General features: G+C 42.2%; 1 protein-coding gene across 2 annotated transcripts in view; it reads right to left on the bottom strand.

The window, feature by feature from the left end:
* Positions 1-336: 336 nt before the first annotated feature.
* The window catches only part of NPHP1 (nephrocystin 1), a 61,501-nt gene continuing 39,797 nt past the window's right edge, over positions 337-22,040 (bottom strand). For both annotated transcript variants that reach the window (XM_082851726.1, XM_082851727.1), the window contains exons 12-20: positions 21,623-21,697; positions 19,216-19,326; positions 18,035-18,117; positions 16,093-16,169; positions 15,057-15,156; positions 6,190-6,302; positions 4,100-4,173; positions 2,147-2,191; positions 337-699 (exon numbers count right to left, since the gene is read on the bottom strand). In XM_082851726.1, the coding sequence (XP_082707852.1) occupies positions 427-699; positions 2,147-2,191; positions 4,100-4,173; positions 6,190-6,302; positions 15,057-15,156; positions 16,093-16,169; positions 18,035-18,117; positions 19,216-19,326; positions 21,623-21,697 (951 nt within the window). In that variant the 3' untranslated portion in view covers positions 337-426. The remainder of the gene's footprint in view (positions 700-2,146; positions 2,192-4,099; positions 4,174-6,189; positions 6,303-15,056; positions 15,157-16,092; positions 16,170-18,034; positions 18,118-19,215; positions 19,327-21,622; positions 21,698-22,040) is intronic.

Genomic DNA, 22,040 nt, shown 5'->3' with positions numbered 1-22,040 from the left:
AATAAGCTACAAGGATATATTGTACAGCACAGGGAATATAGCCAGTATTAATAACTCTAAATGGAGTATAATCTTTAAAAATTGTTAATCACTATATTGTACACCTGAAACTTTCATAATATGGTAAATCAACTATACTCAATAAAAAAGAAAAAGAAAAACAAAACAAAAATTTGTTAGTTGGTTTTTGAAAAAAAATTCTCTTTAAATTTAGATATAATAGTATTTCTCATAAAAATTTACTTCATTGTATTAACACATATTCAAATTACCAGATAAATATTTCTTATAGAATGTGGCCTGAACAAAAAAGAATAAAGCCTAAGTTATGATGGGACAGTTACTTCTGGTTTTCTCACGTGATGCAGGTTGTCATGGAGGGTCTATCAGATTCAGCGGGAAGTGGAAGGTCAAGGGGCACCGCTGTCAGGCTGCGACCTTTCTTATCTCACCCAAGAAGTCATAGGTCTGCTCTGAAATGTCGAAAGGCTCATGGAGCCCCGCTGGCGACAGCAGAGCCTGGAGGGCACCCTCGTTTTCTTGGCTTTGCTTGAGGAAGTCGGCGATGACCTTCCATCGCGCGGCCTCGGTCTCCTCCTCTGCCCACCTGAACGGAGGCAGGAGCGCAGAGTGGAGGAGGGGAAGCGCGCAGTCGTGGTAAACCAGGAGGAACACGGCCTTCTGGAGCTCCTTGTCTCTCTGCGAAAACACCGGCACCACCAGTAACTGTGAGTGGACCCAGCTCGTTACTCCTCAAGGGTTACACTGTACGAGCTCTGTTAACTAGAAGCCGTCTGGGGGTGGGAGGGAGGTGCGTCAGTGTCTGGCAGCTCAGTCAGGACGTGGACGCAACAGGAGTCACCGCGGAGAGAGACAAGTGGTTCTCTCTGAGGGTCTGCAAGGGGCTCCTTGAGGCCAGGGTGCCCCCTGAGTGCCATGGACATTCCATCAAGCAGACTGGGGTGCCAGAATCTGATTCTGGGGACAAGGGTGCGGTTCCAGGTAAATGGAACTAAGACACGATATGAAGTCAGCTGTATTGCTGAATGAGGCCAAGGTGATACGGGGGAAGGGTAGCAAGGGCTCTGCGTGAAATCCAGAGAAGGGAGCCCCAAGCAGTAGGAATGTGTTGTCAGCCCCGCCTCCCCATAACAAGAGCTGGGCAACACCCACACGGGCAGCGGCCCGGCTCCGACAGCTGGGGTGGGGGCGTCACAGCCGGGGTGGCGGTCTCCACTGCCATGTGGCCCCCGCAGGCTACCGTGTGTGGAAAGGCAGCTTCTACAGGCCCGAGGCCCAGCACCTGTCCACTGCCAAGCTAGAAGGGCATTAAACCTGCCAGTTTTAGTCAAACAAAAACTCAAATAAGGATACAATATATACACTTATTTTTTTTTCAATTTTTAGTGTCTTTGTTCTCCCATGATTCCTTGAGGATAATGAAAAGTTCAGATTAGTCGTCCTAAAACCATGGACCATGGGCCCCATGCAGCCCACTGCCATCTCTTTTTAGAAATAGTTTTACAGAAAACAGCCCTGCCCAGGTGTTTACATATTGCCTGAAGCTGCCTTGCGTTACAGTGGCAGAGCTGGGTGTTTGAGACAGACCACGTGTGGCCTGCAAAGCCAAAAATATTTACTCTCCGGCCCTTTACCAGAAAAGTCTGTCAATCCCAGACTAGAGCAGTCAAGCCACTACTCACTGATCACCGCAAGTTCTGTAATGACCACACTCTCCGGCCACGTAAGCACAGCCACGCCTGCTTTCAATGTGTGCTACAGCTTATGCCAATTTTCTTCTTCCCTCTCCTTACCTGATACGGACTTTGAGAGCTAGGGGAATTTTTTTTTTTTTTAAATGAGAGAAATTTGATAGCCAACTGGGACACTTCGGCTTAGAAAGTTCCCCTCAGTTCAATAAACTCAGTGATCTGAAATGACTGTCTCAATCAAGTGTTTCCTTTTACACTTGGAATCCATCACCCATACCCTTCTTGGAAGGTGTCTTTGCAACCGTAATAACACCGTTTAACTGTCAAGAGGGATTAGGACCATGGTTACTTCAGCTAAAAAAGAGGCATGATTAGGGTGTGCGGCAGACACGGAGCACAAAACGTGTGACGCTCGGGGTGCACAGTCACGTTACCTTCTCTGATCTTTTTAAGGTACTCTCTTTCTCAGCCCAGGAACTCTAAAAAGCAAACAGAAATATTATGTTAATCCGAGCATTCACAAGTCTTTGCCACACCTCTGCAACTTCACTCTGTCATTAAACTTACAGACAGGATTACAAACGCTGCACAGATCCTGCACATGTAAGGAGTGAATCTCTAATTAGGCATCGAGTGCTAATGACCCAGAACCAGACTGACTAGGCGGGAGGCACCAGTGAACGATTCCTCAGAAGCCCGTGATGCTTACAAGTCAAAACTAATTTAAGAACAGAGAATCAGTGCAACGCTAACACATGCGTGCAAACTGCACCAACGCAGCACCTAAACAATAAAATACCATTAAGTTTTCAAGGTAAGACAGTCATGAAAATAGACAATTCTGCCAAATACCATACCCCTCGACAATTCTGTTTGCCGAGATGAGGACAGTGGACAGGGAGAGGTAGAATGAAGTACAGCTTTGCAAGTAAGTATTTCCAATCTGTGCACCAAGTTTCACAAAAGCTTCTTTAAAGAAATAAAAAACCCAGAGTTCAATTAACCCCACAGAAGTATGAATCAAAGACCTTCCAGGGCCCAGCATGCTGCCTTAGCCATAGCGGGCTCTCGTGAAATATCTGTTGAATGAATCAATGTATGTACGTTTTGTATAACGAGTAAATATTAATATAGTAATGCTTTATAGGGGAAGAAAGAGAAATTCTGCATTATCTAACTATAGTGCCAGATGAGCTTGTCTGAAATTGCAGGTAAGCATATGCCAAGAACATTTTCTTACATCTTTTTGCTAAAACCTCATCATTGCTGTTGACACCCCCTCCCCAGCCAAACCAGCACGTGAAATCAGTTTCAAAGTCTAATAAAAACCTCTGTAGACGATGCTTCCTCCTTCCAACTCCGCCAGGCTGTATGGCCTCCCTCCTTATCAAGAGGACTCACCTCCCAACACAGCTCCCCTCCCTCCTGCGCACGTGCTTTTCCACGTCTCTGTGCTGTCCGGGGTCCCTAAAGCAAAACCCTTCATGGATTGCCCACCACTTACCGCACTCTCCACCCACAGGATGAGACTGAGATCGCCCTTGACCGTCTACAGAGGACATCCGACAGGCCAGGCGGGGTCGTCTGCTCTCCTCAAGAGCACGCCCTCTTCCCTCCTGCCTCAGAGTGTTCGCTTGTGCTGACCCTCCCACCTGTGATGTCTTCTTCTCCCGTCCCAGTATGTCGAAACCCCGCTTGGCCCCCGGGCTTTCATTAGGTGCATCTCCCTGAGGACCTCTTTAATGAAACAGGCTCCTGATCCTTACATGCTGCCTCCTTTAAATGTGCAAGGACCTGGATTACACATCCCCTACGGCACTTATGTTATCTGAGTATTTGCGTCGCAGGCCTAATACTTGTTGATTCTAATATTTAAGTTGAACTGTATGAAACTGCCATTTTTGAAGGCCAATAAATGGCTAAAAATTAGAGGTTTCACATGGTTCAACCTAATATCCAGCTGCTTTTTCATACAACAGGTAACATACTTCAAATTAAAATAAAAATGATATGCAGGCCCTGATTCTCCCCTGAAAACTCAGTCAATCTATCTAACAAACCATTTTGGATTTTTGCTCTCAGGACACAGTTGGTGGCCACCTTAAGTCAAGGAACAAACAATAGGGAGGAGATTGCAACGGGGTAGAAGGCAGGCACTCCATCTGCTTACGGGGTCAGGGAAGGCAGCCCTGGGGAAGTCACCTCCATAGTAAGAAAGGACAGATGAGACCAAGTTAGCTGGAAAACAGACAGGGATCGGGAGACATCATCCAAATAGGGAAGAAACGAACCCCACGGAAGCCTAGAGCTGGTGTCAGAACTCGTTGTGCAGTATGTCTAACCGCCTTTAGGACCCGCCAGTTTCCATCACGATGCACACTACCCACCCTGAGCGCATCCATCAGGTCGGGCTGCTCCAGGAGCTTGGGGAAGGTGGCCAGCACTGGATTACTAATTAAATCTGAAATACAGAAGAATAAAAAGGATTTTATATAAACTTCAGCCAATGTGTTTTATAGCAACAGACATAAAAACATTCATTCAGATTGAAATGACTGTGCCATGTGATTTGCTGATAACACATTCTACCCACTTTAACCTCTCAGAGGGCTGGAAGCTGCCCCCTCGGCCTCCATCTGCCCCTATATCCACACCCCGGGGAAGTCTGAAATGAGTCTGGTACCAAGTAGATAAAGCTTTTAGGTGGGAGTAAAGTGGCTCTGAACAGAATAAGACTAGAACATTCTGTCCTTCTATGTTTTTTTCCCAACCTCTCTTTCCTCCTCATGAGTGTGGTGTGGTAAGAGGAATCTTCCAATTAGGAGGCTCCCACACTCTCAGGAGGCTGAGTGGGAACCAGGGGCACCACGGGAAAGGAGGTGGAGGGCGGGCAGCTCCTGCCCAACCTGGGGCCAACGGATGGTGCTGGATGACATCGGAAGGAATGAGGAGCTGGGGATTCTGACCACGTGCCTACATACTGTGCAGGAGAATACTGACATTTCACAATCAATAGTGGCACGTGGAGGGCTGTGCAAAGAGGCCCACCAGGAAGGACACTTCAGAAACGGCAAGGGCAATGACTTCTATAATCTTGTGTCCTCAGTAGAGAAAAATCCTCTCTCTAGGTCTTGCTAAGTTTATTCTGATGCGCAGATTCAAATGAAGCCAGAAATTCTGAGTAGGCTTCTCCCTACCTATAGGAAAACTAATAAGCCTTCTCTTTAAGGAGTCGGGTCGTTCGTGAAGTTTTTCTAGACTCATTGAAACAAATTCAGAGGCAAGTGACGACTAAAAGTCTTAAACTGTCCTTCCTTTAGAATTACAATTATTCCTTGAGAAATGTTGGTGCTTCTCTGACTTTAGGTAGTTCCATTTCTACCTACCTATCCAGGTGGTGTGTCCCTGGGAGGGGACTCGTGTCTAACCATGAACTCCGCTTGTCCATGAGAGCCGAGTCATCATGGGGCTCTCTCTCCCTCTCACTCGATTCTAGCCACACTGGCCTGCCTTCAATTTCAATCTCTCCAGTGCACTCCGGTTTTCTTGCCTTGGGTCTTCAGACATGCTGGTCCCTCTATCCAGAAAGGATCCGCCCCCACCCATCTCCCCTGTATGTCTAACTCCTCTCTCAGGTCTTCTCTTAAATATTCCTTGCCCAGAGAAGCCTTCCCTCATCCTATGAATTAATTCAGGTCTTCCTAGGGTACGCTCTTGTTGTGTATTTCCCTTCAGAACACTTGAGGTTGAAAAGGATTATTCATATAATTTTGTGTTTGAAGTCTGTTGCTCCACGAGAGTAGGGATGATGGTGCCTGTCTCATTCATCACTGGGTCCTGGCACAATGCCTGGCATACACTAGGCACTCAATAAAGAATATCCAATAAAATTCAACTTTCTCTGGAGGTAATTCTTACAACACATGCATATCTCTGTGCAAGTTCAATCATGTGTGACAGCTCACTGATTTTTTTAAAATTACTTTTTAACATTTTACTTGGAAAAAGTTTCAAGCTGACAAAAAAGTTGCAAGAGTAAAAACAGAACCGCTGAACACCTCTTACCTGGATTCACCAATTTTATTGATTTTTAAACTTCCTGCATTAAGAACCAGTTATTTTGGGTAATTTTGGTCTCTTTCCAAAAAAGACGATATACATATCAAACACGTAGTAAAAACATTATGAAAGACATTAAAGGAAAATATGATTATATCTGAAATTTAGGATCTCAAGTCCCCAGAATCTGAATGGTAAAAAGTGTATATTGTAAAGAACGGAACACGTACGGAGCTCACACAGGATGCCCACTGAGCACAGCGCTTCGCGTCTGAAGTAAGTGATTGACGCTGATGCTATTCTAAATATTTTATTCCAAATGTCACCTTCAGAAGCAGAAGATAAAGGCTGGCAGAGGTTACATTTACTCAAAGCATGATGCACTGTTGTACGTGAGGAAACTGCAAAGACTTCTCACCAGCACTGTGCATGCTCATCCTGTCTTTCAGGAGCACGTCACCAAGAATCTGGCGGTAAAATATCAACAAATGAACGGAGCACATACTTCCAATTAATGTTTCCGGCAGTAGACTATTAAAGAAGAAAAAAAAATGTATTCATTAAACAATCCCCTATGACCCAACCTACGGTGTTTTTAAAATGTATACTTATTACTCGAATGAAGAGTTTCAAGTTCTGCTTCATTATTGAAAAAAATTTTTAATAATTTTGAGGAAAACTTCCACTATAAGTTGACCACGTTAAACTTCAGAAAACTTTTATTTTTACGTGTGTACTTTCAAGTTGCGACTCTGGGTTACCATTCCTGTGTTTCCATGTTCGCATATACAGCCATGTTAAATGTCGAATAAAAAATAAAAGTCATCAATTATGTGTTTTAGAAAGAACGGGACTAGTCAGCTACAAGTTTTAACAAAGCCATGTTGCCACCTCACCCGATGTGACGAATGCAGAGGAAACGAGTTCAGACTGTTCCCAGTGCTGGGTGGAACACAGGAGGGCGTGGCAGATCAGACTGAATTCTGACTCTGCTGTGCTACCTCCTAGCTATGTGATTTTGGGTTAATTATTTATTCTCCTTGTGTTTTGGTTTCTTCATTTGTAGAACACAGATAGTCATAGCTGCATCTCAGGTTACTAAGAGGATTAAAATGAGGTAAATGCGGAATGCTTAATGCAATGCCTGGTACATACTGTAGTAGGGTCTCAAGGACAAGAAAATGTCAATATTGAAGTTACACTGATATCAGTTTAAAATAGACTGTAAGAACTTTAGGATGTTGTATGTAATCCTCATGGTAACCACACACAAAAAGTATATAGAATATACACAAAAGGAAATCAAAATGTATCATTACAAAAAAAATCAATTAAAAACAAAGGAAGGCAGTAAGAGAGGAAAGGAGGGACAAAAATACCCTTAAAACATATAGAAAACAAATAACAAAATGGCAATTAAGTCCTTCCCTATTAGTAATTATTTTACATGTAAATGGATTAAACTCCCCAACCCAAAGACATAGATTGGCAGAATGGATTAAAAAAACAGGATCCAACTATATTGTGTCTACAAGAGACCCACTCTAGATCTAAGGACATTCATAGGTTGAAAATGAAAGGATAGTTAAAGATATTCCATGCAAATAGTAAAGAAAAAGAGAGCAGGGATAGCTATACTAACATCAGACAAGACAGACCTTAAGCCAAAAAGCTGTTACAATGAAAGATATCATATAATGATAAAAGGGTCAATTCATCAAGAAGATATAACAGTTATAAACATATACAACAGACATCAGAGCTCCTAAATATATGAAGTAAACAGTGACAAAAGTGAAGAGAGAAATAGATCTACAATCATAGTAGGGGACTTCAATACCCCACTTTCAATAAGGGATAGAACAACCAGACAGAAGATCAATAAGGAAAGAGAACTTGAACAACACTGCAGACCAACTGTAACTGGCCGACATATACAGAACACTCTGCCCAATAGCAGAATATGCATTTTTCTCAAGTGCACATGGGACATTCTCCAGGACATTCTCCTAACATATGTGGTCATACATTAGGCCACAAAACAAGTCGTAACAATTTAAAAGACAAATTATACAAGGTATATTTTCTTTTTTCCAAAGTACATTTTCTTTTCAACTTTTTTTTTTTGCGGTACGCGGGCCTCTCACCGTTGTGGCCTCTCCCGCTGCGGAGCACAGGCTCTGGACGCGCAGGCTCAGCGGCCATGGCTCACGGGCCCAGCCGCTCCGCGGCATGTGGGATCCTCCAGGACCGGGCACGAACCCGTGTCCCCTGCATCGGCAGGCGGACTCTCAACCACTGCGCCACCAGGGAAGCCCCCAAAGTACATTTTCTGATCACAATGGAATGAAACTAGGAATCAACAGCAGAAGGAAAACTGGAAAATTCACAAATATGTGGATATCAAACAACATACTTTTAAGCAACCAATGTCTCAAAGAAGAAATCACACGTGAAATCAGAAAATATCTTGAGACAAATAAAATGAAAATACAACACACCAAAACTTATGGGATGCAGTGAGAGCAGTGTTAAGAGGGAAAATTTGTAGCTATAAATACTTATATTAAAAAAGAAGAAAGATTTCAAATCACCAACCTAACTTTACACCTTAAGGAGCTTGAAAAGAAAAACAAATGAAACCCGAAGGTAGCCGAAGAAAGGAAATAATAAAGATTAGAGCAGAAATGAACAAAATGGAGAATAGAAAACGACAGAGAAAACCAATGAAAGCAGAGCTGGTTCTTTGAAAAGACAAATAAAATCGACAAACCTTTAGCTAGATTGACTAAGAAAAAAAGAGAGAAGACTCAAGTTACTAAAATCAGAAATGAAAGGAGACATTATTACTGATTTTACAAAAATTACAAAGGATTATAAAAGAGGACTATGAATAATTGTATGCCAACAAATTAGATAATCTAGATAAAACAGACATACTCCTAGAAACACACAACCTACCACGACTAAATAATAAATGCAAAATCTGAACAGACTTTTAACTAGAAAGGAGACTTAATGGTAATCAAAAACCTGCCAACAAAGAAAACCCCAGGACCAGATGGCTTCACTGATGAATTCCACCAAACATTTAAAGAAGAATTAATACCAATCCCTCTCAAACTCTTCTGAAAAACTGAAATGAAAGGAATACTTCCAAACTCATTCTGTGAAGCCAGCATTATCCTGATACCAAAGCCAGACAAAGACACAACAAAAAAACTACTGACCAATATCCCTGATGAACACTGATACAAAAACTCCTCAACAAAATACTAGCAAACATAATTCAACAGCACATTAAGTTTTATACACTATGACCAAGTAGGATTTATTCCTACAAGGCCAGGATGGTTCAAAATAAGAAAATCAATTGATGTAATACACTAGACTAACAGAATCAAGGGAAAAAAAAACACGTGATTTTCTTAGATGATGCTGAAAGCATTTGATAAAATGCAACATATCTTCATAATAAAAACACCCAACAAACTAGGAATAGAAGAAAACTGTCTCAACATAATAATGGCTGTATGTGAAAATCCCATAGCTAACCTCATACTCAATGGAGAAGACTGGAAGCTTTCCCTCCAAGATCAAGATCAAAACAAGGATGTTCGTTTTCACCACTTTTATTCAACATATTACTGGAAGCCCTAACCAGAGCAGTCAGGCAAGAAAAATGAATAAAAAGCATCTAAGTTAGAAAAAAAAGAAGTAAAATTATCTCTGTTTACACACAACGTGATTTCAATATTGAAGTTACATTGATATGTGACGAATGCAGAGGAAACACACACACACACACACACACACACACACACACAAAACTGTTATAATAAACAAATGCAGCAAAGTTGCAGGATATAAAATCAACATACACAAATCAGTCATGTTTCTATATACTAACAATGAACAATTTGAAAAGGAAATTAAAACTTTAATTTTATTTAATAGCATATCTAATAGCATTGAAAGAAAGAAAATACTTGGGAATAAAAAAATAGAAATAAAATTTCAAATATTGAGATTTCAAAATATAATCTGGAAATACAAGTGAGTGCTTTAAAACCTGACACCTGGTACACACTAAATACTTACTGGAAATATTGAGCACCAGAATTAACCTTAGCAGATACTCAAGAAAATGTCTTGAATCATTCTAAACACACATTTTCTGTGTTATTTTTAGAAATACATGAACTCTGTCACTAAGCATGAAGAATGAGCGTATAGGAAATCTCGAAAACCTTGCAAACAATGTCCTCTACCAAGAGGAAGATGTCTTTGGGCTAAGGGAAACCACCTAAAGTTAAAGGAGACTTTAACTTCAGAAAATAATCCTTTACTCTAACTTCTAGGATGAGAATTTTAGAAGGGAAAATTAATCACAGAGGTAACATCCAGGCTTCCAGCCTGCTGAAAGAGAGCAGAATGAACGTGACCCCAGGGATGGTACAGGAGTAATGGGTCCTTATGACTAGTTTCACAGAATTTAGATACGTATCCTTGACCACTCCCTAACCCTTGCATTCTAGAAATGCCCCAAAACACAAGATAGATTCTCTTACCACACTTATATTCATATAGAGCATTTCATGCACAGAGCCAGAAGCCATCCTTTTCCAGCCCCGCTAAAATTCTGATCGTGCATAGCCCTGACCTAGATTTCGGGTTGGCTGCAGGGGAACATTTAAGCTGCCTCGATGCCACCACATGCCTTCTCGGTGTTCATGCTGTGATTCCAAGAGTTGTTCTACACCCCGCCCTCTGGTCTATGGCTCATGTGGGCAGTGTTTCAGCAGCATGCCCAAACTCATGTCTCATGCTGAGAAACAGACATTAATTCTACGAGGGGAAGGGGTGGAACCTTCCTTCCATTCTCTCCTCCCCTTCTCTCCCAGATCGGCCTGCTCTGTCTGGCAGGCATCGCAGCCAGCCTGCAGTGGAGGCCTTCAGCGCCCACAGTGCCGGCACTCCTTTCCTTCTGGTACCTCCCCATAACAAGAAGCAACGCTGCTGGCTCTTTATCAGAGCTTCCTTTGGGGAAATCCTTTGATTTTTCCCAAATCCAAGGTGACCAGGAAGCTCTGAGCTGAAGAAGTAAAGATATACTTCTTTCTGACCTCACAGACAGACCAACAGAAGGGCAATAAACATGATACTGGGCCCCCGGCAAGCAACACTATTACTTCATTTATTTTTAGCAATAATACAATGGAAGTAAAAGAGAAAAAAAGATGGCATACATCCAGAGAGCAAAGGAAAATAAGCAGATCTGTAGCAAATTTATATACAGGCATGTAGCCTACTGCCACAGACCAGCATGTCTCGGTATCCAGAACCCGTGCTCTGGGAGTCTGGGTCTAAATTCAGGGCTTTCCCTCATCAGAGGCTTAACAGCATGCATTTGGCCAAATCACACCAAGTTAAACCCCATCAAAAAACAGCTCCCAAATCAGAAAGGTGAGTCTTGGTGAAACAGGAGGACCTATTTGCTCCCTCTTCCGTCTCAGCTGAGGGTCAACATGATCAGAGTTGTCTCCATAAAAGGAGACCCAGGGACAGGATTCTGGTGCTGTTTCTTTGGTCAAGGAGACGAGTCCACGTTGATTCATTGGATTTTCACAGGGCTCCTGACAGCCAAAGGAGACACACATGGAAGATTGCTGGCTGGTGAGAGGGCAGGATGAAGCCAACCAGCAAGGATACTGGGGAAACTGGGCACTAATGCAGATTATAACTGGGCTTCCCACCCTTGGCCCTGCCCGCAGTTTTGTAGGTCCCTTGGCATAACAAAAAGAGCCCCGTCCCTTCTCCTTCAAGCAGAGAAATCTGGCTAAACAAAGATGAAGGGTTTATTCATTTATTTTTATTTTTTTAACGTCTTTATTGGAGTATAATTGCTTTACAATGGTGTGTTAGTTTCCGCTTTATAACAAAGTGAATCAGTTACACATATACATAAGATGAAGGGTATTTTTGTTTTTTCTTTTGCGGCACGTAGGATCCTAGTTCCCCAACCAGAGATTGAACTCGTGCCCCCTGCAGTTGAAGCGTGCAGTCTTAATCACTGGACCACCAGGGAAATCCCAAAATATGAAGTTCTTAAGCAAGGGAGAGTGGGGACGGAGGCGGGATGGGCTTTTGGAGGAGTGGAGGAGGAGGGCTGTTGGTAGCATCATCCGCCTTCTTTCCCCACTCACTACAGGTGGCAGGTCAGGGAGAGGAGACTGAGAAGGGTCAGCCCCGCCTCAGGCTCCACCTCCAGGGTGCACAGGCCAGATCCCAGCCTCTCATCCTGGACCCACAGCACAGCCCTCGCACCCCAGCCCATGGCCCGGCAGTAGGGCCCAAGGCCTCTGGCTTCACCATGCCCATGGTCTGCCCCTGGGAGAGCCTGCCTGAGGCCGGCAGGCCCTGCGGCCCACACTTGACACGACCAGGAGAGCAGAGCGCATTTCTGAATCAGGCAAAGTGGAGCGGCAATTTCAAGACGGTGCTCAGGTCTCTCTCGGGGCTCTGGGAGGAGACAGGAGCGCACACCAAGACGAGGTGGGGGAGGCCAGGGACCGCAGAAGGCAGAGCAGAGCTCCCGACCACTTTTACACCAGCAGGAAGAGCTCTACTTGGAAATTATTTCACAAACATTTTTCGGGTGCCTACTGTATGCTGTAACCAACAAGGGCTCAGTTCCTGACGTCAGGGGATGAGGACCTGGGACCCTTCTTTGAGAACCCAGCATGCAGAAGAACGTTCATTGCTTTGGGGGAACGGGCCCGCCCATCTGACCGCCGCACACCCAAGTCAGATTTGATCTCTAGATTGTAAAGCGTATCTGCAAACTGATATTTGGGGCCAAAGAAACACTATTAAGAGCTGTGCTTGACAGACACGCTTGGGAGCGCTTCGGACTCTCGAAAGCTTATCAACAAGGGGGGTAGCGGGAGGCTGAAGGCGTAGGAAGAATGAGGCCAAACAGGATTCTAGCTTTTCTTCTACAAAGACCGCTACTGTGCTTCTTTTATTAATCTTGAAAAATAAAAACTGTCCAAGGAAAGACTGGCCAAAAGAAGGGAATTTATAGGCTCTATGAACATCCAGGAAAAAAAAAAGCCAAGAGGATGAATACTACCCATGAACACATAATTAATGGTTATTGAAAGATTTAACTGTTAACACTATAATTATAATACACATTTCAGTACTAGAGATAAGAACAAGGGATATTTAAACTGGGAGCATGATCTAGAATGAGAAAAGCAACCATTCACAGAGGTGGGCCAAGGTTCCCTGCTTCCTGATAATCCGTGAGCAGAGAGCAGGTCCCACCAGTTGACTGGTGGGACCAGTCAACTGCATCAGTCTCTGTTCCCGAGCCACGCTCCTCCCTCTGCCCCTCCTGTCCACTGCGTACTCTCCACATCTCCACGTCATCAACTGGCACCTCTTCCAAACCTTCAAAGCTTCTTTTGAATCCCCCGATCCTACCAGCTACACAGCACATCCTCATCTGAACAAATGTGATGACAGTGCCAGCCACCTGTCATTGTATTTACATTTATCTAGACATATGATAATAGTAATAGCTATAGCTGTTTATAATATAGCTATTACTATATAACAGTAATAATTATAGCTGGTACTTATTGTGTGTTACTGGGTGCCACGTACTAGCTAAGTGTTTTATATATTTTCTTTTCCTTAAACCTCTTTAGTGCTTGATGGGGTTAATACGATTATTATGTCCATTTTAAAGACGTAGACCTTGAGACCCTGAGAAAGATGGTAAATGACTTGTCCAAGAGGTTACTGAGTTAGAGATGGATCGACCTGGGATTCTACCAGTGCAAAATCTCCCTGAAGAAAATGCAAATTAAAACCACCAACAGCTACCACTAATCATTTATTAAAATGGGCAAGGACTTCTCTGGTGGCACAGTGGTTAAGGATCTGCCTGGCAATGCAGGGGACACAGGTTTGATCCCTGGTCCAGGAAGATCCCACATGCCGTGAAGCAACTAAGTCTGTGTGCCACAACTACGGAGCCTGTGCGCTAGAGCCCGCAAGCCACAACTACTGAAGGCCGTGTGCCACAACTACTGAGCCCAAGTGCTACAACTACTGAAGCCCGCGCCTAGAGCCCGTGCTCCGCAACAAGAGAAGCCACCGCAAGAAGCACATGCACCGCAACGAAGAGTAGCCCCCGCTTGCCGCAACTAGAGAAAGCCTGCGCGCAGCAACGAAGACCCAATGCAGCCAAAAATAAATAAATAAATAAACGGGCAAAACAGAAAAAAATTGATCATATCAAATGTTGTCAAGAATACGGAGTAATTGGAACTCTCACATGTGGCTGGAGAGGGTGTAAAATGGCCTCTAGTCATATTGGAAACCAGTTTGGCAGTTTCTTATAAAGTTAAACAAACACCAGATGATCCAGTAATCCCACTCCTAAGTACCTATACCCACGAGAAAGGAAGACATGCCCACACACACAAAAACTCTTACGCAAATATATAGAGCAGCTTTATTCATAATTGCCCAAAGCCAGAAACAACCCAAGTATCTATCAACTAGTGAATAAATAAACACATTATGGTATATCCACCAAATGGAATACTAATTAGAACAAAAAGGAAAAAAACCACTAGCACATGCAACAGCATGGGTGTATCTCAACTGCGTTACACTAAATGAAAGAAGCCAGACTCAAAAGGCTATGTACTGTGTGAGTCCATTTGTAGGACATTCTGGGAAAGGCAAAACTGTTGGGAAAGAAAACAGAGGAGCAGTAGCCTGAGGCCGGAGCTGGAGAGTTGATTACAAAGGGGCATCAGTTCACTGTTTATAGTGATGGAAATATTCTCTATCTTGACCGTGTGGTAGTTATATGACTGTATATACTTGTCAAAACGCAAAGAACTTAAACTAAAAAGGGCAAATTTTACTGCGTGTAAATTATACCTCAACAAACTTGACATTAAAAGAAGTTCCCCAAAGTTCCCTGAGGGTAGGACTGTGGATGATAAGTCCCGTTGACTCAAAAGTTTCTATACTATTTCTGACCGCATCTATCATTTATGCTAACTGGTAAACAGAAGAATAAGCTAATCTGAAATGTATTATTATTCCATTTCCCTACTGATCCTTGGCAGAAGAATTAGTGAGGAAAAAAAATAATTAACAGAAGGTGACCAAGCACGTGGAGAAGCCACAAACAGAGATGGTCCACAAACGCTGAATGGGCCCAAGTTCACCGGACAGGTAACAGCAGGTACCAACCTTAGCATGTTCCTTGATCTTCTGTTCAAAGATCTCAGTTTTACTAGAAGCTGAGGCTGCCTTCTCACTGTCATCATCTGATGGAAAACACTACCATGTGCTTTAAAAAAATAAAAAATACATCTCAAAACTTTAAGTGCTTAGGCAGTGAATATAATAAAATAGAGTATTTTATATACATTTTTTTATATATAAAAATAAGACAAAGTTTTTTTTAGCACCAGTGGGGCTGAATTGTATGAGAGGCAGGAGTCGTCCATACGCCCTAAATGGACTGATGAATATGATGTGCCCTAAGGACCTTCAGAATGCACCCAACCAGCCCACCCCTGGAGCTGCCACTACATCAGATACTGTGACAGCATCACTGCTGCCAGATGACAAAGAAAAAGGGAGTTTAAAAAGCACGTCTGACTCCAAGTAGAACCAGCTGCATCCCAGATCCCAGCTCCTTCCTGTTCCAAGAAGGTGGGATTGGCATTGCTGGGGCGGCAGCAGTGCTGTGTGTCCTAAATCACGAAGCAAGGAGGGGGATGTCTGAGGAGCCAGAGGGGAGTTTCAAACCCATCAGGCTCTGAGCTCCAAGAGGCAAGGGCCACATCTGCCTTACTCTCCATTTTCCCTTTATCTAGCACAGTGCCTGGTCAATGAACACATTAAAAGATGCTCAGTATTTTTGGAGGGCAACCTGGTATGTATACCACAATTTCAAATGTCTACACCCTTTGACCTAGCAATAGGCAATCACTGAATTGGCCTATTCTATTAATTCTGTGGCCCAGTGTTCAACGAAAAGGAACCAATACAGGGTCCTCATGCATCCTAATTTCCTACGTTAGAGTCTCAAATATGCTACCAAGAAAATAAGCACTTAGATAAAAATGACTAAGATTTTAACATCAAACGACATATTTTTAAAAATGTGAATTCACGTGAAAAGTGTTACGCTTATTATACTACAGGTATCTTCTCCGATGTATCTTCTGCTTGTTTAATCTTTAAGGAAAGGAAAGAAAGCAACACAGAAGAGTGGTACCTCTTCTGGATACTGAAGGGTCCACTTCAACACCTTTTTCATAAGGGGTACCTCCATTCAAGAAGAGTTCATAAGTTCTACAAAAGAAAAATATACCATGATGGATACGTGTTATGGACATTGAGAAACAGTAGAGTCAGTAGTGGAACGTTTTTTAGCACAGACGCATTCACAGACATTTTATTTATGCCTCATCGGTAAATGAGAATGAAGGCTGTTGATACCTCCATGGGGTTATCATCTCAGTAAATAAAGTCTCTTTCTTAACTATGAACCACAGAAAATACATTTTTCTACATAAAAATGAGAAAGATTAATTGATGTCATTAAGGTCTTTTGACTTTAATGACTCGTGTTATTTAAATGCATTTTTCAAATGTTTCAAATCATCATTGGAAATAAAGCTATTATGAATTCATACTATTTTTAAAATATAAAAGTAACAGGTAGATTGTTGTAAAAAGTTCAAATGGCATACAAATGATAAACAAAAAATGAAAAATCCCTCCCCCCTTCTTTCCCCCCTAGTTTGGTAGCCCCTTGTCCTATCTGTTTCAATACAAATGGAAACAAACACATACATTTAAACAGTAAATCTTAAACTGACACACGTTTAAAGTTGCGTACTCCGTAAGTGTGGAAGCAGAAGGTAAGAGGCCTCCTTAATCCTGTGGCACCACCTCCCCAGTTCTGCTCCCCAGAGACAACCTCCGGGAACAGTTTACACACACGCACACGAACACAGCTCTTTGCGAACAGAAGTGGAGTCAGCACACACACGATTCTGCGACTTGCCGTTTTCATATAATAATATACATTGGAGATGTTTCTGTATCAATACATAGGCCTCCACCTCATTTAAAAAATAGCTATGACTTCACTTTAAGAAGGATTGGATAAACACACTTTTCCCTCCCACTAAGCACAGTGAAAAACCCTGAACAGTATTAAAGACAAAAAACAAAAGCAGAAAAACAAAAACAACCCACAAGAAGCCTGGGCCTCTCCATCTACAGGCAGTGGCTGGGGAGGTTGGGTGTGACAGAGTGCCCCTCCCCCTCCCACTGGGGTGACATCAGAGGAGGGCTTTTACCTCTGTCCAGTGGTAAGGAGGTCACGCCCACCTCTGCGGTATCAGTAAAGATGGAAGAGGGGTGCATTATGTGAATTAAACCTTTGGGCTTGGGAACTATTATGATCCCATTTTAAAGATGGGGGAAGTTGAGGCTTGCAGACAACCTGCTTACAGTTACATGGACAGAGCCCAGGCTACAGCCCTGAATTTTACCATTCCAAATCTGGGACCTCAATCATCATCCTAGTGACTGCCCATCTGCATCTCTTCTGTGGGTTTCTTATCTTCCAGACTTAGATTTGTGTGTGTGTGCCCATTTTCAAATTTGGACTGGCCTCTTCTTAATTTCTGAAAGCTCTTTTTGTATTAGGGATAATAATCTCGTGACTGTTATGTATATATTGCAAATGCATTACAAATATTTGTTTTTGGTCTTAAATTTGTTTACAGTGGCTGCTGCTACAATATCCATGTACCACCTACGGAAGAAAGGCAGAGTCACGGAGGACCTGGGGACCCCAGACTCAGCTTTCTCACTCTTTGCGGAGAATGAGGCTCTATTTCAGCACTGGGAAATGTACTAATGCCACAGGAAATCACTGAAAGAATATTCTCAGCAGACAACCGGTGCAAGTATCTTTTAAAATACCTTGGCTACCTGTGCCATTTCTTCCCCGCTAGGATGAGATCATGTGTGCTGTTTTCATATACTACCTAAAAGAACATTAAAATCAACATTAAAAGCCCTCTCCACACAAGTTACTGAAATGTAAGTAATACACTCTGGAAACCTGAGGTATCTAGATTCTAAAAAAAATGAATTTCCACAAAATTACCTGTTTGGAAGGAATATATAAGCCAACTTACTTTGCTGGAATAGGAATTCCACTGGCATCAAAAAGTTTAAGAAACACCCAGCCACAACTTAATTCTCCTCTCTCACCAGTTGACTAGAAAATAAAAAAAAGTGTATGAAACTTAATGTCTGAATCAGTCAAATCTATAAGCACATACCAAGTTCTAAAAGGAATAAAACTAGTATTTGCCTTTAGAACTAAAAAATTCTTCACAAGAAAACAAAGTGAAACCCAGTGGAGTCCCATTTGACTTGCAGGCCAGATGGTAAAGGCAGGATATAAAATGAAAATCTCTTGTTAAATTGCTCCTGAAAAACCCCTAAAGCTGATGATATGACAACTGTTACTATTGCTTCTTGAGTGACATAAATATGCGGTGGGATGATTCCAGATCACCTCAATATACGTGAGCATAGGAGGCTCTGTCTCAGTAAGAAATGCAATGAGCCACTTAAAGCGTTCAAGGGTCCTTCTGCTCAGAACTTAACCCAATGTCAACTGTCAGAGGCGTCTGGGGTTCACCTGGGGGACCTGCTCCTGTCCTACCCACCCGCAGCAGACGGATGAATTTGCCTTAAAGAAATGAAAGAATGGTATTACACCATTGTGGTATTACACCATTAACATAATAAAACATATAATGGTATTACACCATTAACATAATAAAAATCTCTGGGTTATCATGAGGCCCTGCACACATACTATACCTATCTATGGAAATACATAATTATTACCACAGAGCCACACCCACTGATTCAATAGTCTACATGATGTAAATTAATCCAAGTTTCTGGTGTTCCCTTTATAAAAATTACCCCTCTGCCAGGTCCCTTCATTAGAACCCTCATTTACAAGGTTAGGGGCACTCTGACCCTCCAGGACAGAGCTAAAGCACAGTGCTGCAAGGCCGCTAGCATCTTTTATCACTTTCTGCAAGGTCTTATGTTTTTCCAACCTTCATTCTTTAAAAGCACTGGAGTTCGCTCAAGCTATAAACGTAAACAAGTACACTTATTTTAAACACTAATGGAAAAGTAGCATCATAAAAAAATTAGAATCACTGTCACTCTCATTCCTCAAGAGATTAAAATTCTGTTACACATAAAAACCTCGATTATTTTACTAAAGACAGACATAAGGGAAAACTTCCCCTTTGACACGTTAGAAAGCTGTATCTTTCAACTGACATACATTGCGAATATAAGAAATTCCAAGTTCAAATAATATTCCAAGATCTGGAGAAGAAGAATTGGACCTGATGAAACAGTCACCATCAAGCAAGCAGGGCAAGATGCCAGTAACCTGAAATGACAGCAAAAACGAAAATTACTAATAAACATGAAAAATGGTTGGAGGATAAACAATGAGGTCCTACTGATAGCACAGGGAACTATATTCAATATCCTGTCATAAACCATAATGGAAAAGACTATGAAAAAGAATGTATATATATATGTGTAACTGAATCACTTTGCTGTACAGCAGATGTTAACATAACATTGTAAATCAACTACACTTCAATAAAATAAATTTTTTTAAAAATGGAGGGAAGGTTCTGCTCTATTCATCTATAAATAGTTTATGCCGCTGCATCATAATAAAGGTCTTTTAAAGGAAACAAAAAGCAGATGGACTGGACTCATCTATACCAATGATTTGAAATTTTAAAATGTAATTTTTATGTTGAAGAAAACTACCTTTACGTTCACTTACTCTATGCTTAGAGCAGAGGCTAATGTGAAACAAGCACTGTACCAAGGTCTTCAGAGGTATCACAAAAATAGTTTGATAAGATTTTTTTGGCGGGGGGCTGTGCCACGCGGCACGCGGGATCCTAGTTCCCCGACCAGGGATCGAACCCGTGCCCCTTGCAGTGGAGGTGCGGAGTCCTAACCACTGGACTACCAGGAAATGCCCTGATAAGATATTTATATTTATATTAACCGCTGTCCTTTGGAAACAGAACTAAAATTGCAGACTGCACACACACTTGCTCAACTTTCCTCAGGCATGCCTTGGAAATCTTCCTTTCCTTCCCTTCTGCCCTTTCCATTCCCCCTCCCTAGACAACTACATCCCTCTTCCTTGCCTATAAAATCCTACCCATCCTTCAAAGCTTAGTTTCTCTTCTATAAAACCTTCCCTGAGCCTAAGGACTAGAATTAATTTCACCCTCCTCTGTGCTTCCACAGCACTTGGATCCCCAAGTGCTTCCTGTGTGACATTACGTTCTGCCTACGTGACCGTTATCAAAAGCACCCACTCCTTAGAGCGACTCCAAGGATTAGATGAGAAAATGCACATCACGGCCTACCTCAGCGCCTGGCACGCAGTCAGAGCTCCATAAATAGAGGATACTGGTGTTTTATGTGTCTTCTCTACTAACGTGTAAGCTCCCACAGTACCTAGGAAGAATGCCTCACACCTAAGGACGCTTAATTTCATTCAACAAAGCAACATACACATATTATTTATCCCTCCAAACAGTTCATCTTTATATCCAGGAAAGCCTTGGAAAATTCTACCCTAACCACTTCACATGCACAGAGACGCACTATCAGAACTGTGAAGTACTGTGTCAAAATGGAAGCAGTAGGGGGACTTCCCTGGCGGTCCAGTGGTTAGGGCTCTGCGCTTCCACTGCAGAGGGCGTGGGTTTGATCCCTGGTCGGGGAACTAAGATCCCGCACTCCGCGCGGGGCGGCCAAAACATTAAAAAAAAAAAAAAAAAAAGGAAATTAACACAAAAAAGAGTAGAACAATTATATTGTTACAATTTAAAAAAATGTAAGCAGTAGGATGCTTAGAAGATCAAACTGGACTTGTAGGAGTCGCGTGGTAGACAAGTGTGGACACACACAGCCCACAGGCGAGGTGGCTGGGCCTCCCCCACATGCTGTGTCCTCTCCGTGAACCTCTATCTTGCTGTAAGAGCTTCTGATGCAATAGGAGAAGGTTAATGAAGGGTTCTCAGGGGCAGTGACATGAGGGAGTTAGTTGTGGGAGGGAAGTAATGAAACTCTGGAGGTAGAAAAAAAGTAAATAGAACTATAGAAAATTAATGTTATTAAAAGAACATAAAGATATCTTCGTCTCCACTGGCATCTATGTGGCACTGACTCGGTGGTTTCAAGCCACTTAACCTCATTCCAGCCTTTGTTTGTCCCAGTCTTGACAGTCCCTGGGTGTACTGACCAGTTCCCTAGGCGTCACCCTTGATTTTTATCTGAAGAAAGCACAACTCTCATGAGCACAGTTGGAGACTGCATTTTTGAAAAACATTTCGTACGTTTTCTCTTTCTGTTTTCATTTTTCATCAGAGGGAATTTTCTAGAATTAAACCTTGTGATCCATTGAATGAGATGATTCATAGGCACTATAACTTTGGTGAGTCAGAAACATGAGTAATTGTTATCAAAGTCCTCAAAGAACGTTAATCTAAAGATTCAAATCTGGCCCCATATATTCTGTGTTAAACACAAATACATTATTTCAGGAATACACTTTGACAATCCTGCCTTAGAAATTAATCATATAATACTTATCAGGTAAAAGAAGTTCACGTTTCCTTCCATTCACAAGTAAGCAGGTTACTTACCTGGGGAGAAAAGGTCCATGTTTTGGGTTTCTTAGGTTGCCATGTGGCCCTGACTGTATGAATGTTGCTCAGAACCTGAAATGAGATTTTCCCATTTGAAATCATATTGTAGAAAGCTCTTTGAAACATTATCACTTCCAGGTCCCAAACAGTTAACAGTTGGGCAGAGGGAGAGGGGGATATTTCATTTCTTACTTTGTGTAACTCTGTAATTCTTTTTTCTTTTTACATCAAGTATTATACATACATAACATTTAAAATGATTAACAAAAAATCAAGTGTTACAGCACTTATAACACAACGGAAGAACTGATAAATGAATTCAGACTCAGATCTTTGCACTAGTGATAAACTGTATTATGTGAAATACTTAATATATGAGATAGATTAACCAGAAAATTCAGAGGAATTTAGGTAT

Source organism: Leucopleurus acutus (assembly GCF_964270905.1).
Source record: "Leucopleurus acutus genome assembly, chromosome: 12".
Classification (NCBI taxonomy): Eukaryota; Metazoa; Chordata; class Mammalia; order Artiodactyla; family Delphinidae; genus Leucopleurus; species Leucopleurus acutus.
The sequence above is the reverse complement of the archived record's forward strand: the minus strand, read 5'-3'. Positions and strand labels throughout refer to the sequence as shown.